Genomic DNA, 12,911 nt, shown 5'->3' on the forward strand with positions numbered 1-12,911 from the left:
GCAAGCTTACTAGTCAACCCTCTTACATTCCAGTCTAACTCATCTATATAAATGACAAACAACAAGACCCCTGAGTCCCCCCACTGGGCACAGACTTGCAGTCAGAAAACTCTCTCTCAACCATCACCGTCAGTTTCCTGCTTGTCAGATAATTATGGACCCAATTCACCAAATTTCTTTGGGTCCCATGGGCCCCTATCAGTCTCCCATGCAGTACTTTACCAAAAGCCTTGCTGAAGTCCAGTATGGTTCATCTACAAACCTGACCACCTCTTTGAAAAATTCAATCAAGTCGATCAGACATGACCTCCCCTGAATAAAACTATGCTGACTGTTCTTAGTTAATCTCTGCATCTCAAAATGCAGATTAAGTTTAACTCTCAGGATTCCTTCCAATAGTTTGTTTCCACGGTCATAGAATCCCTACAGTGTGGAAACAGGCCATTTGGCCCAACATCGGCAAAAAGTGAGGACTGCAGATGCTGGAAACCAGAGTTTACATCAGAGTCAGGCAGCATCCGAGGAGCAGGAAAATTGATGTTTCAGGCAAAAGCCCTTCATCAGGACTGTCCACACCCACCCTCCGAAGAGTAACTCACCCAGACTCATTCCGCTACCCTATTTCCCTACGTTTACCTCTGACTAACGCACCTAACCAACACATCCCTGGACACTATGGGTAATTTAGCACGGCCAATTCACCTGGAAACCCATGCAGACACGGAGAGAAAGTGCAAACTCCACACAGACAGTTGCCTGAGATGGGAATCGAACCTGGGTGCCTGGCGCAGTGAGGCAGCAGTGCTAACCACTGAGCCACCATGCCGCCCCATGCTGTACGACTCTTTGACTCTAATGACGGGCCTATAGTTTCCTGGTTTATCCCCTGCTCCCCTCTTGAGTAATGGTACTAAATTGGCCATTTCTATCCTCTGCCACCTCTCCTCTGGCCAGAAAGGAATTGAAACTTTTTGCCAGTGCCCTATTGCTTTCCTTGCCTAACTCAACAACTTGGGATATATTTCATGTGGCCTTGGAGATGTATCTACTTAAGCCTGCCAGACCACTCAGAACCTCCTTTCTGTCAATGATAACTTCTTTAATTGTAACACAGACCTTTCCCTGATGTCTATACCCATATCCCCCTTTCATGACACAAAATATTCTCTTAGATGCCTATCCTACATCCTCTGGCTTACTGTGACAAATGGGAGATTAGTTCAATATATTCCGTCAACTCTTTGTTCGATGTTAGCTACCTTAATTAGACACAACAAAATCACAGTTGAGTCACGAAAGGTAATTGGCAATTAGCTCATTAATTAGCCTAATTTACAGCCTGTACGTGGCCATCAGGAATCCCACTTTAGTCTATCTACCCTCTGAGTTAATTGGAAAAGGTTAGTATGACTGGATCTGACTTGTCACGGTTCCTGCCATGGAAGGTTGCAGCAAATCCAATCCAAATGGTTTCCTTCTTGGTATTTGAACATTTGTGAGATGTTTGACCCTCAGGATCTGCACAGTCGAACACAAGCCTGTTCTTTCCCTTTGTCCATATGCACAGCCTCCAGCTGTTGTGACAGATGTTTGCCACACAGCTCATGCCTGTCTTTCCTGAGGCCTGCTCACAGAGTCTCCTGCTCACCCATCCTGGTCACACGCTGTTCGGCCAACCTTCACGTTCATGCACTCGATCGCTACATCTTCCCCTGGCCCTCCTCCGCGCTGACCTGCTTCCATCTCTCCCACTGATCCATCCATCCACCCACCCGCTCCTCTCACTTGCTGCTTCCCTCTCTTCAAACCTCATTTACAACAATGTCTCAGGAGAGTGAAGAAGTGAACAGGAGAGTCAGGGAACAACGGCAAGTGAGTGAAACAACTCAGGAGAAAGACAGTGAACAGGAGGGTTGGGGTGGAAAGCACGGAACAGGATGATCAATGAGTGAGTGGGGGATGGTCATTGAATGGAAGAAGTTGTAGCCTGGAGAGGCAGTGAGGAGGAGGCAAGTAGAAACAGCAAGTAATAAAAAGTTTGTAAGTATTGACATACATTAATAACTGTATACTTCATGCAGTGTAAAGTTGCTGAAATGTTCATTTTACATAACTTTTTCTGTGTTTCACGTAGCAAGATAGTTTTTTTTTACAAATAGATCAAAATAGCTAAATAAATAAATCTCATGATTTTTCTAATATCACCATATTAGAAAGTGATCAAATCCATGCCTGCATTTATTCCCCATTTCCAATTGTTCTTGAGATGGTGGCGCTGAACTGCCTTCATGAACTGCTACAGTTAGTATGGTATACGTTGACCCACAATGCCAGTAGGGAGGAAATTCCAGGATTTTGATCCACCTGCACTGAAGGAATGATGATATATTTCCAAGTCAGGATGGTTAAGTGGCTGGCAGAACAACTTTCAGGTGACGTTTCTTTTGTATCTGCTGTCCTTGGCCTTCTAGGAGACAGAGATCACTGGTTTGGAAAGTACCGTTGAAGGAACCTCAGTGAGTTACTAGCAGTGTATCTTATGGATGATATGTTAGTGGTGGAGGAAGTGAAGGTTGAAAGTTGTGGACGGAGGAGCAATCATATGAGTGCCCTGGACAGGGTCGAGTTTTGCCACGTGCAAATTGTTTGCTATGTTTCTTACATACAACTGCACTTCTCAAGTACTTTGGGATCACCCTCTTCCTTCTTTTCACCAGGAAAATAATCTCCAAACAGACTGTGAGAACATCCAGAGTCATCGGGGGTAAATGGAGAGATGGTGTAAATCGGAAATAAAAAAGTGTACAACAGCTATTCCTGAAGGGTTTTTGCCCAAGACATCGATTTTCCTGCTCCTTGGATGCTGCCAGACCTGCTGTGCTTTTCCAGTACCACTCTAATCTAAACTCTGGTTTCCAGCATCTGCAGTCCTCACTTTTGCCTACAACAGGTCAGTCAGGTTAATGCTCTTGGTGCAATCTCTTCAGCTTTAAGCAAAAGGTCTCATTCAGAAGGTTTGAGGTTAAGCTGTTAGGTGAATTGGCCATGCTAAATTGCCCGTAGTGTTAGGTGCGTTAGTCAGTGGTGAATGTAGGGGAATGGGTCTGGGTGGGTTGCTCTTCACAGAGTCGGTGTGGACTTGTTGGGCCGAAGGGCCTGTTTCCACACTCTGGGGAATCTAATCTTTTGAATCCAAACAATTACAAAGTAAATGGTGCCGAGTGAAGTCCGGACATCTATTATTTTATTAAAGCATCCATCAAGAACACAGCTGGTCATTAAACATTGTTTATCCCATTTTCATTTTTAAAGGGGCAACATTTCAGCCTAAACGGAACAAACAATCAGAAAGAGAACTGCATTAAATCATTCCCTAATGACTGTTTACAGTTTACTGCAACAAAGCTCTTTTGAAAGGAAAAAACCAGTCAAACATTTATGGGCAAGTACACATCCGCACATCTACGTACAACGATGCTTCCCATCAAATGACTCCAATCAGAAAGTAGAACCAGGGGATTCTAATGTGAAGTCAGAATTGGGAGCAGCCAAGTAGGGAGAGAGAGCTGGTCTACTGGCACTTACTTGTGGAGGCTTGGGTGCAAAGGCTAGGATTGCAAATCTCCAAGATTAAACTGAAGCTTCCAGTAATTAAGATATAATCGGGTAGTGTTCGGTGAAGACGTGGAGAACGTCATAGGGACATTCAAAAATAATTTTGCTTTTTGAAGGTTTATTAACTATACCAATATACTTTGAATTCAAACTTTATTGTATTCTTTAAATATGACCACAAAAAATTGGACTTTATACCTTCCAAGACTCAACATTGAATTCAATAACTTCTGACTTTGAAAAGTGTCCTCCATTTTAATTACCCCCACTCCGGTGCCTTGTTTCCATGGTTTGCTCTTAGCAGAGCTGACCTCCTGCTATTAACACCTATTCTTCATCTATACCTCTCCTCTGCTATTATCATTAGCATTTCCTTTGCCGTTTACTATGGCACCCTCACCATTTATTTAACTTATTCTTCCTCTCCTTTGTCAACAGCATAAAAACCATCTTATTCAAGCTCCCTTCAGTTCTAAAGAAGAGTCATTTGAACGAGAAACTCTAACTCTGTTTCTGTCCAGTAGACCTTCTCCAATACTCGCTGTTTTTGGCGCAAAAATATGGGTGCACAAGAACCATCTGACTTCTTTTTTGGATTAAAACCACTCTCTTGTTTCAAGAAGGAACAGAAGGTACCTTTCACACTGATCGTGACTCTTATGATGTCCTTGTGATGTAGCCTTTTCTTGAAGCGACATCACAAGGACATTTTTGATTAAGTGGTTCTTTTCAAATATGAAAACATTTACTGCCTTGAATTCTTAAGGTATAAAGCGCAAAACACAAGGTGTAAAAAAAAAGACCTAATCACCCATTTTATTTGGAAAAGATGTTTGGACTTGCAACAGATCAGATGGCGAGGCAACCATTTTTCTATGCCAGTTTTTAAATACAGCAAGAAGCTGTTCTGCTGAGGGAGCTCGATCAGAAAACCATCAAACTAGCAATAAATCATGCCGAATAATAAAGAGTAATATTTTAAAAGTGGGAAATGCTAAGGATTCCTCACAAATTGTTCTGACATTGAGTTAACTGGAGAACCAACTACCTGGCAATTCGACTACAAGAAACCTCACAGATTACTAAGATTCTTTACCAGATCACCAGCTAAAGCATAAAGTCATCTGAGAAACTTAGGCTTTCCACAAAATAGACTGAGATAATCATAAGTCATAACTGTATTGCTTTATCTGGGTTTGTATTTGGCATTAGTGTGCATGAGATGACCGAGTAACGTCGCATTTTTAAACATCTCAAAGTATGTAATAATAACGAACATTCCTTATTTTAGAACTCAAACTTCTGCTGCAGGACTGTAAGAAAATGCTAATGTAAGAAAGCGGATAGTTCATATTTTGTTTTGATTTTTAACAATGTGGTCTTTTGCTGAAGCATAAGCTGGCAATGCTGCAAATTCTGCTTTAATAATAAAACAGAAATTTATTAACAAAAGAAATGGGTAAAAATTATAAAACCAACCTATCAATTTATGACACAAATTCAAAGGCGTTTAAACACACAGAATAAGATAATCCCATTAAAACACTCATTTAGAAATTTTTAAGCAAAACAACAGATTGTTATAGCACCCAAAACCTCAAGTACAAAAACATAACCTTGTACAGTACCTAAAAATACCACTCATACAGTAATCATATCAGAATCCCTGTGTCTAACACCTTGGGTAGGGCCAAGTCACTCGTACTTTAACTTATTGACTGAGACAGCAGATGGGTTCTTCCTGGAGCTATTATACACTTGCACTTGAACAGACTCAGCTTGAGGTAAGCTTTTCAGGGTTTTATCCCAACATTTCTAATCTAGAATTAATATTAACTCTTTACTCTAAGGTAATCCAGTTTCATTACACCCTCCCTTCTCAAGAGCACTGATCTATATAGCCGCCTTGTTCCAAGGACTTCACAGGACTTCTCAAACTTCAAAGTAAAATTAAAGAATAACATTTAATCACAGTTATTTCTCTCAAGCTTTAGCAAAACATTGCCTGATCTTCAAAACTTGACCTTGTTTACCTTATGCAGTTGTAAAGCTTCACCATATACGCACACAAGAAACTATTCATTCTAAAGCTAGGTCTCCAAAACTGTTTTAAAAGAAATCACCATAGTTACAGAAATGCTTACATTAACTATTAATTTCAGACCCATGTTTGTTACTAGCCAGAATCCAAGAAACCATATTCGCAATAAATGATATTTATACAAATAAAATTCAGTTTGCATCACATACACAAATATATTGATCACAAGCTGAAAAGAAAACGATAAATTCAATGTACCACAACTATGAAAATGTCAAAGATGGGAAAGACAGGCTGTTTAATTGCATGGTAACACTGACAAACCTCTAGGAATGCACTCCACCGGACTTGGCATCCCCAGCAAAGACATGGTACTTGAGAGGAGCAGTTAGAAATCTATTATCATCTGTGGAACTGTGTGAGGAAATTCACTGATCCAGGATATTTCATGCCTGGTCATCAAACAGCCCCTAACTTTGGTTAGAGTTACTCTTACACACATGCAAATGTTTTGTGTGAGGAGTGCTGAAGGTATTATCAACAGTATATCAAACAGAGCTTCTGGGACAGTCAGTAACATGATATTCACTTAACTGTCCCTGCTCTTGGAACTGACAGTGAATTAGAACGGATGAATTCAAATCAGGCACAGAGAGAAAAATGGAGAGAAAGAAAGAAGGACTGGATTAAAAGAAAATAAACGACACTAAAGGGGTTACTATTAATTTTCCTTTTTTAAAATTTCTAACAACTAATTACTGAAAGAATGAGACTCCAAAATTCTCAATGTTAAAATCTGATGTTGAAGAGGTTGCTAGGCACTTGTGATGCTGCTCCTCGGATGCTGCCTGACCTGCTGTGCTTTTCCAGCACCATTCTAATCTAGATTCTGGTTTCCAGCATCTGCAGTCCTTGTTTTTACCTACTTGTAATGTTGCAACAAGATTTCTGAGAACATAATGAATAAGACTTGGCTTTTGTGTAATTTAATTCATGTCCATAGTCTAAGTACGGTAACTTCACACAATTCAACATATTTCAATGGAGAAGCAGGCCACTTTTGCCACATTGTCGTCATTCTATGGTTGGTACCAGATTCTGCTGAATTTTGCTACTCTATCCACCTGCGTGTAATCATTCATCTGTGTTGCTTCGCTGGTGGGTAAATCCATCGAGGTAGCAATTTTGAAACTGTCTTTAAATCCAGGTCTCCCCTTGTTAACAGCTTCCGTTTGATGGCTTCGTATTGGAGGTTATAAACCAAACGGTCTGGCAAGGCACCTTGGAGGAACCACTAAATTCGCAATATTTTACTAACCTCTTTAAGGCGGCGATGAGTTGAGCAATGGACACTTCTTCATGCTGTATCTGTTTATTAAAACAGAAACGTTCCACGATCATCAGAGACTTCGGTACAAGATAACTCCCCAGGACTTGATTTAATTCCTGGTAGGTCTTCTCCTAGGGTTTCTCTAGTTGCATCAGACTTGTTGAATTATGAATATCTTGCTCCCCATGGTACTCAAGAAAACCAGTACCATAATGCCTTCCAGCTACCTTATTCGCCTTTAAGTATGCATCAAAATGTTTGGTTTTTAGTGTCCAACATAGTCCTATTGCTCCAAATTGGCCTGCCATTTTGTTTTCCAGGTCGAGTACCCATTTGCAGCGAGAGGTCCCTTGGTGAACACTCTCTGTCCCAGCGGCTCAGTAGGCACACTGTACTTGCCTGGCATCGACTGCAGTCCAAGTCTCGTCATGAAAGCTTTCCTTGGCATTACCTCCACAATCCTTTGCCATTTTTGGAGTCCAGGTAATATCCTTTCTGTTGTGGTTCTGTTCGCCAAGCTGGAAATTTTTGTTGCAAACGTTTCGTCCCCTGTCTAGGTGACATCCTCAGTGCTTGGGAGCCTGTTGTCAGTTTCAGTTGTCCGCTGTAGTGGCCGGTATATTGGGTCCAGTTGATGTTCGTGGCTAGTTGATGTTCGTGGATGCGGGTCGTTAGCTGTCTTCCTGTTTGTCCTATGTAGTGTTTTGTGCAGTCCTTGCATGGGATTTTGTACACTACATTAGTTTTGCTCATGCTGGGTATCGGGTCCTTCGTTCTGGTGAGTTGTTGTCTGAGGGTGGCTGTTGGTTTGTGTGCTGTTATAAGTCCTAGTGGTCCCCAAAGGACTAGCCACACTACCATACATCAGGAGCATTTCAGAACTGACAGCCAGACTACTGCGACCCACCAGAGCAAGAGACTCTGGAACATTCTATACTTTATCCTTTTGTCTTCAAGAGTAACCCATTGGTCAAAGTGTATTTTTCAGAAACCCATCTCTGCAGATAAGTTTGTTCTATATTCCTGAAGAGTACTTTTGTGTGTTTCCATCTGTGTTTTGTGAATGTGTAAGAGGAAAAACATTTCATCATTACTGACTTCTTGACTGAATAAGTTTTGGTTTATACTAAACCAATAGTTGTGTCTACTGAGAAATCAGGTTGGTACATCTGGTTGTTTTAAACCTAATATAGAGATGGTATTTAGGTGTTCATCAGGGCAAGTGAAACAAGTACTTTTATTTTACATCATCCCCCATGGAATAGTGGGTCTAGAGCTACAGTGCACTCCTTGGTCATGACATGACTAAGAGGAAACCCTGGAGGTATTCATGAACATGACGGGTTACAGGTAGTTCTTGGATAACGCACAGTCCGACAGCGGGATTTGCTTATAACGTTGCTGAGGAATTAAGGAATGGTATTTTCGATAGCGCTTACCTTTGTTCACAATAGCGCGATTTCAACAGGGATTGTTTCGTGCGCTTCATTCTGAGCATGCGCCAATGTCAGCTTCTGACAGAGCAGCTTTCTGTGAGAGATACTGAACAGAGAGCAGCTGTCTGTGAAAGGTACACTACTCCTAGATTATGCCTTTCTTCGAAAAAAAATGGAAGGGCATAGAGACAAGGAAGTTAGCAAGAAGTGTCCCGGTGATAAAACTGCGGGTGGTGAATACAAAAAAAGGCTACAACACTGGAAGAGAAGTTAGATATTATAAAGCGTGTTGAGCATAAAGAGAAAATATATAATATAGCATGTTTAACAAAAAATGAGGGAGTCTACCTTATGCACCATGATGACCTTCTGTCCCTGCATAAACAATATTTTTTAAATGTACTGTGTTTAATTTTATATTGACTTTTCGGCGATTTTTGAGGGATCAAAAATTTTTGATATTTTTTGCTGGTCTGCCCCCAACCCCACTTTTCCCATAGGCCCCATTATTTATATTTAGCAATTTTCCACGAAGTGAGGTTTCGCAATTACGGCGTTATAGGAGAACTAGCTGTAACCAAAATGCTTGCAGTTGTGAGCGAGGTCAGACCTGTGGATCACAGGTTTGTTACTAAAATATCTGCTAAGAAATTCAGAAGACAACTCTTCACCTGAAGTGTGGTTAGAATGTGAAACATGATACTAAAGCAAGTTGTTGAGGTGGATATGTACATTTAAGGAGTAGCTAAATAAGCATGAAGGAGAAACGAATATAAGGATTTGTTGATAGAATGCAGGTGAATTGAGTTAGAAGGTGAAGTATAAAACTTGACTGAATGATCTGTGTGCTGTAAATAGTTTGGAAGACTTTGAATTCAGCCTAAAACATCCTAGCAATACCTCCTGCTGTAGAGCTCAGACCAAACTGATCAAGGAAGAACATTCTTGGGCTTTCCGTAGAACTAGGAGCATTGCACGAACACAAATACATCAGGCTTGCTTTTCTGCTCACCAGTTTAACATAGCCCAACAAGGGTGAATGAACCATGGAACAGTAACTGGTATTTGCTATTAACAGACACACAAACTCAGCCAATTAGAATTACAGGATGCTCCGATCAGCTAATAACTCTATTAGCATAATACCTGCGTACAGTACGTACTACTGCTTAGGGCTGAGAACACTGCCTCATACGTATAATATATATTTGCTTGTAATTATGTTGCCCACATATTTTTCAATTGATTATGAATGCAGTTTCCCATTTCACATGCCAGACTAGCTTAAGAGTTTTAAATTGTCCAAAGATTCCTACCTCGCAGGACAAGACCTTCCTTCTGAATGGTGAAAATAAACACAGCGAATGGAGCAAGTGGTGACTTTGCGATGATCATCTGTGACAAAACAATGTAGAAAAATGTTGAGTTGAAGGAAACAGAATGGAAAGTCTTCAGAAAAACAAATCTGTAGAAAGCAGGCTTGCAATAGGGCTGCCTCTCGCACTGCTTATTTCCAAGTAGTTACAAATATTACCAATCCTCACTGTTCTGCAGCCCACAATAAATACAAGATTGAATACTGTATTAACACATTTGCTGTAGAGTGTGTGGGAGCAAGCTGAGCTGCAAGGTTCATTTCCAGACATTTCGTTACCCTACTAGCTAACATCTTAGGTGGGCCTCAGGCGAAGCAATGCTGAAAATTCCTGCTTTCTATTTATATGTTTGGGTTTCTTTGGGTTGGTGATGTCATTTCCTGTGGTGAATAGCAAGCAGGAATTTTCAGCATTGCTTCGCCTGAGGCCCACTGAGGATGTGACCTAGTAGGGTAACGAAATGTCTGGAAATGAACCTTGTAGCTCAGCGAGCAAACCTACATCCAAAACCTCAACCTGAGCTACAAATCTTCTCAAAACTCGCTAAGTGTGGGAGCAGGTTACTTGCATGTGCTGTTTACCATGAGGGTTAGGCGTGATATGGACCTTTCATGTAATAAACTGTTGAAACACTCTATGCAGAATGTAGATTAGATTAGATTACTTACAGTGTGGAAACAGGCCCTTCGGCCCAACAAGTCCACAGCGACCCTCCGAAGAGCAACCCACCCAGATCCATTCCCCTACATTTGGCCCTTCACTTAACACTATGGACAATTTAGCATGGCCAATTCACCTAACCTGCACATTTTTGGACTGTGGGAGGAAACCCATGTAGACATGGGGAGAATGTGCAAACTCCACACAGACAGTTGCCTGAGGCGGGAATTGAACCCGGGTCTCTGGCGCTGTGAGGCAGCAGTGCTAACCATTGTGCCACCATGCCGCCCTGGACAACTCATGGTTGGCCAAGTACCTTACCAGTTATAAGGAAGCTTCCTCTACAATGCCCATTGTACACATCTCAAACCAAGTATGGCATTAGCTTAGAGAGTAAACAAAATGTCTTGCAAAAACCTGAGCTTCAAGTTGCTGTCACTCAGCACCTTAATCCAACCTCTCAGAATATTTCCCAATTCAGACTGTGAAATTTTCATTCCTCATATCAACTATTATTATAGTCTTACTAAATTAACTAAGTAATGCACTTTGCTGGACTGAACACACATACAACCTATGTATCTTCCTTCAAGACGTCTCTTCCCATCCACACTGATACCTTCGTAATCATCTAAGATTCCATTCTTGGTTCCTCCTCATCTCACATCTCGTTGACAGCATCCACTGACGTTGGATCACTTTCCATGTTAATGCAGACGACATGGAGTTCTACCTGTGCATTACCTCTCTTGACCTCTTTCCAGATTCAGTGTCATCAATTCTTTGCATTCTTTCAATTATGGCCTCTTGCATATCCTCAAATTTCAACGCTGTATCATTGGCAGCTGTGCCTTCAGCTGTCTGGGTCACAAAATCCACATTTTTTTCTTGAACCTTTCTGCATCAATAGCAACCTCTTGCTACATTTTATACCTAAAGTCACAAACTGTTTCCCAGGCTTTTGGGCACCCATTCCAAAACCTCCTGCATTCCAACAATCATTTCCAAAATACTTCATAGGCTACAAAGACATGGGGGCTTCCTGAGACACTAAACAAATGTAAGGCTTTTATTATTGGTACATATGTACATTTGAATTAGGAGCAGGAGTGAAAGACAGGCCATTGAACCTACTCTGCCCTTCAATAAGGCCATGGCTGATATGATGAGTCCACATTCCTGTTCACCCTGATAACATTTCACCTACGTGCTTATCACAAAAATATCTATCTCTGCCTTAAAAACATTATCTCCTCCTTCAGCTAAATACTTGATTAGGCTCTTGTGAAACACAATGTGTTTTACATAAAAGGTGATACATAAATGCAAGCATTTGCCAATCATGGATGATGTTTAAACATATGCATTGATTGAATGGTTCTTTGGGTCATGATGACGCCACTGAGAGATCAGGATTCAGGCTCTCTCTCTCTCTGTCTCTCTGATTCACTGAGTATCTGTTAATTTGTCAGAGGATCTCAAATTTAAAGTTGAAGGGTTAGGAGAGAAAAATTATCTTAGCGGTCTTAACTCTAAAGAGATGCAGTGGGAGATAAGCTACTGTTTTGCCAGAGGAAAACATATTGTACTATACCAACTATTTACTGTTAGTTCACGTATCTTTAAATAAACCACTTGTTAGTCTGAAGTCTGTTTCGCATCTTGGTCTAGTGTTTATTAAGTTAAGCTTCTATAAAGAGAGCACTCAGGTGCCACATGCATCCCTTAATACAAAGAATTTATTAATCTGTTTTGTAATTTTCAATTGGCCTTCCCAGCTATTCGTTCCAAATTTCCACTGCCCTTTGTGTGAACCCAAGTGGTTCCTGACATCACTCATTGAGTGGCCTCTAATTTTAAGGTTATGTCCCCTTGTTCTGGACTTCCCCACCGGATAGAACTGTTTCTGTCTATCCTGCCTACCAAATCGGTTAATCATTTCAACGCCCCAATAAGATCATGTGCTACTCGAAGGACACAAGCTCAGTCGCCAGCCAAATGATTGTTGTTCGTGTGTACACACCTCAACGGTGAATGTCAACAGGATACTTCAAGAGCAATACAATCAATTCCTGCCAAATAGTGTGGTCTAGCAGGCTATTAAACTAGGACTGGTATCACAGAGCTTAATCCTGTGTACATTCAATGGCCAGGTTTGCACACCCAGTCAAAAGTGATCAAAGTGACTACTTTGATTGATTTTGCACTGTGTTGAGGCAAGGGTGCTGAAAGATCACGAAACCTTTGGCTCACACCCTTTGTCAACTGAACCACAGTGGGAGGGGTCAACCACTAGCTTCTTAATACTGAACTGTGATTCTTAACTCTAATCTCAGCACAGAGTAAACATGGCTAAGGTCTCTTCACTGCAAAGGGATGTGTTGACAAGCCTTCCTTGTTTCGTTCTCCTGCCTTCTCTCTCTCTAGTCCTAATTGGTTGAGTGCCGAATGCC

At 41.2% G+C, this 12,911-nt stretch overlaps 1 protein-coding gene across 5 annotated transcripts in view; it reads right to left on the reverse strand.

Moving 5' to 3' along the window:
- The window catches only part of rad51b (RAD51 paralog B), a 568,881-nt gene that overhangs the window by 138,218 nt on the left and 417,752 nt on the right, over positions 1-12,911 (reverse strand). For all 5 annotated transcript variants that reach the window (XM_043698230.1, XM_043698228.1, XM_043698226.1 and 2 more), the window contains exon 10: positions 9,739-9,817. In XM_043698230.1, coding sequence (XP_043554165.1) covers positions 9,739-9,817 — 79 coding nt within the window. The remainder of the gene's footprint in view (positions 1-9,738; positions 9,818-12,911) is intronic.

Source organism: Chiloscyllium plagiosum, chromosome 10 (assembly GCF_004010195.1).
Source record: "Chiloscyllium plagiosum isolate BGI_BamShark_2017 chromosome 10, ASM401019v2, whole genome shotgun sequence".
NCBI lineage: Eukaryota > Metazoa > Chordata > Chondrichthyes > Orectolobiformes > Hemiscylliidae > Chiloscyllium > Chiloscyllium plagiosum.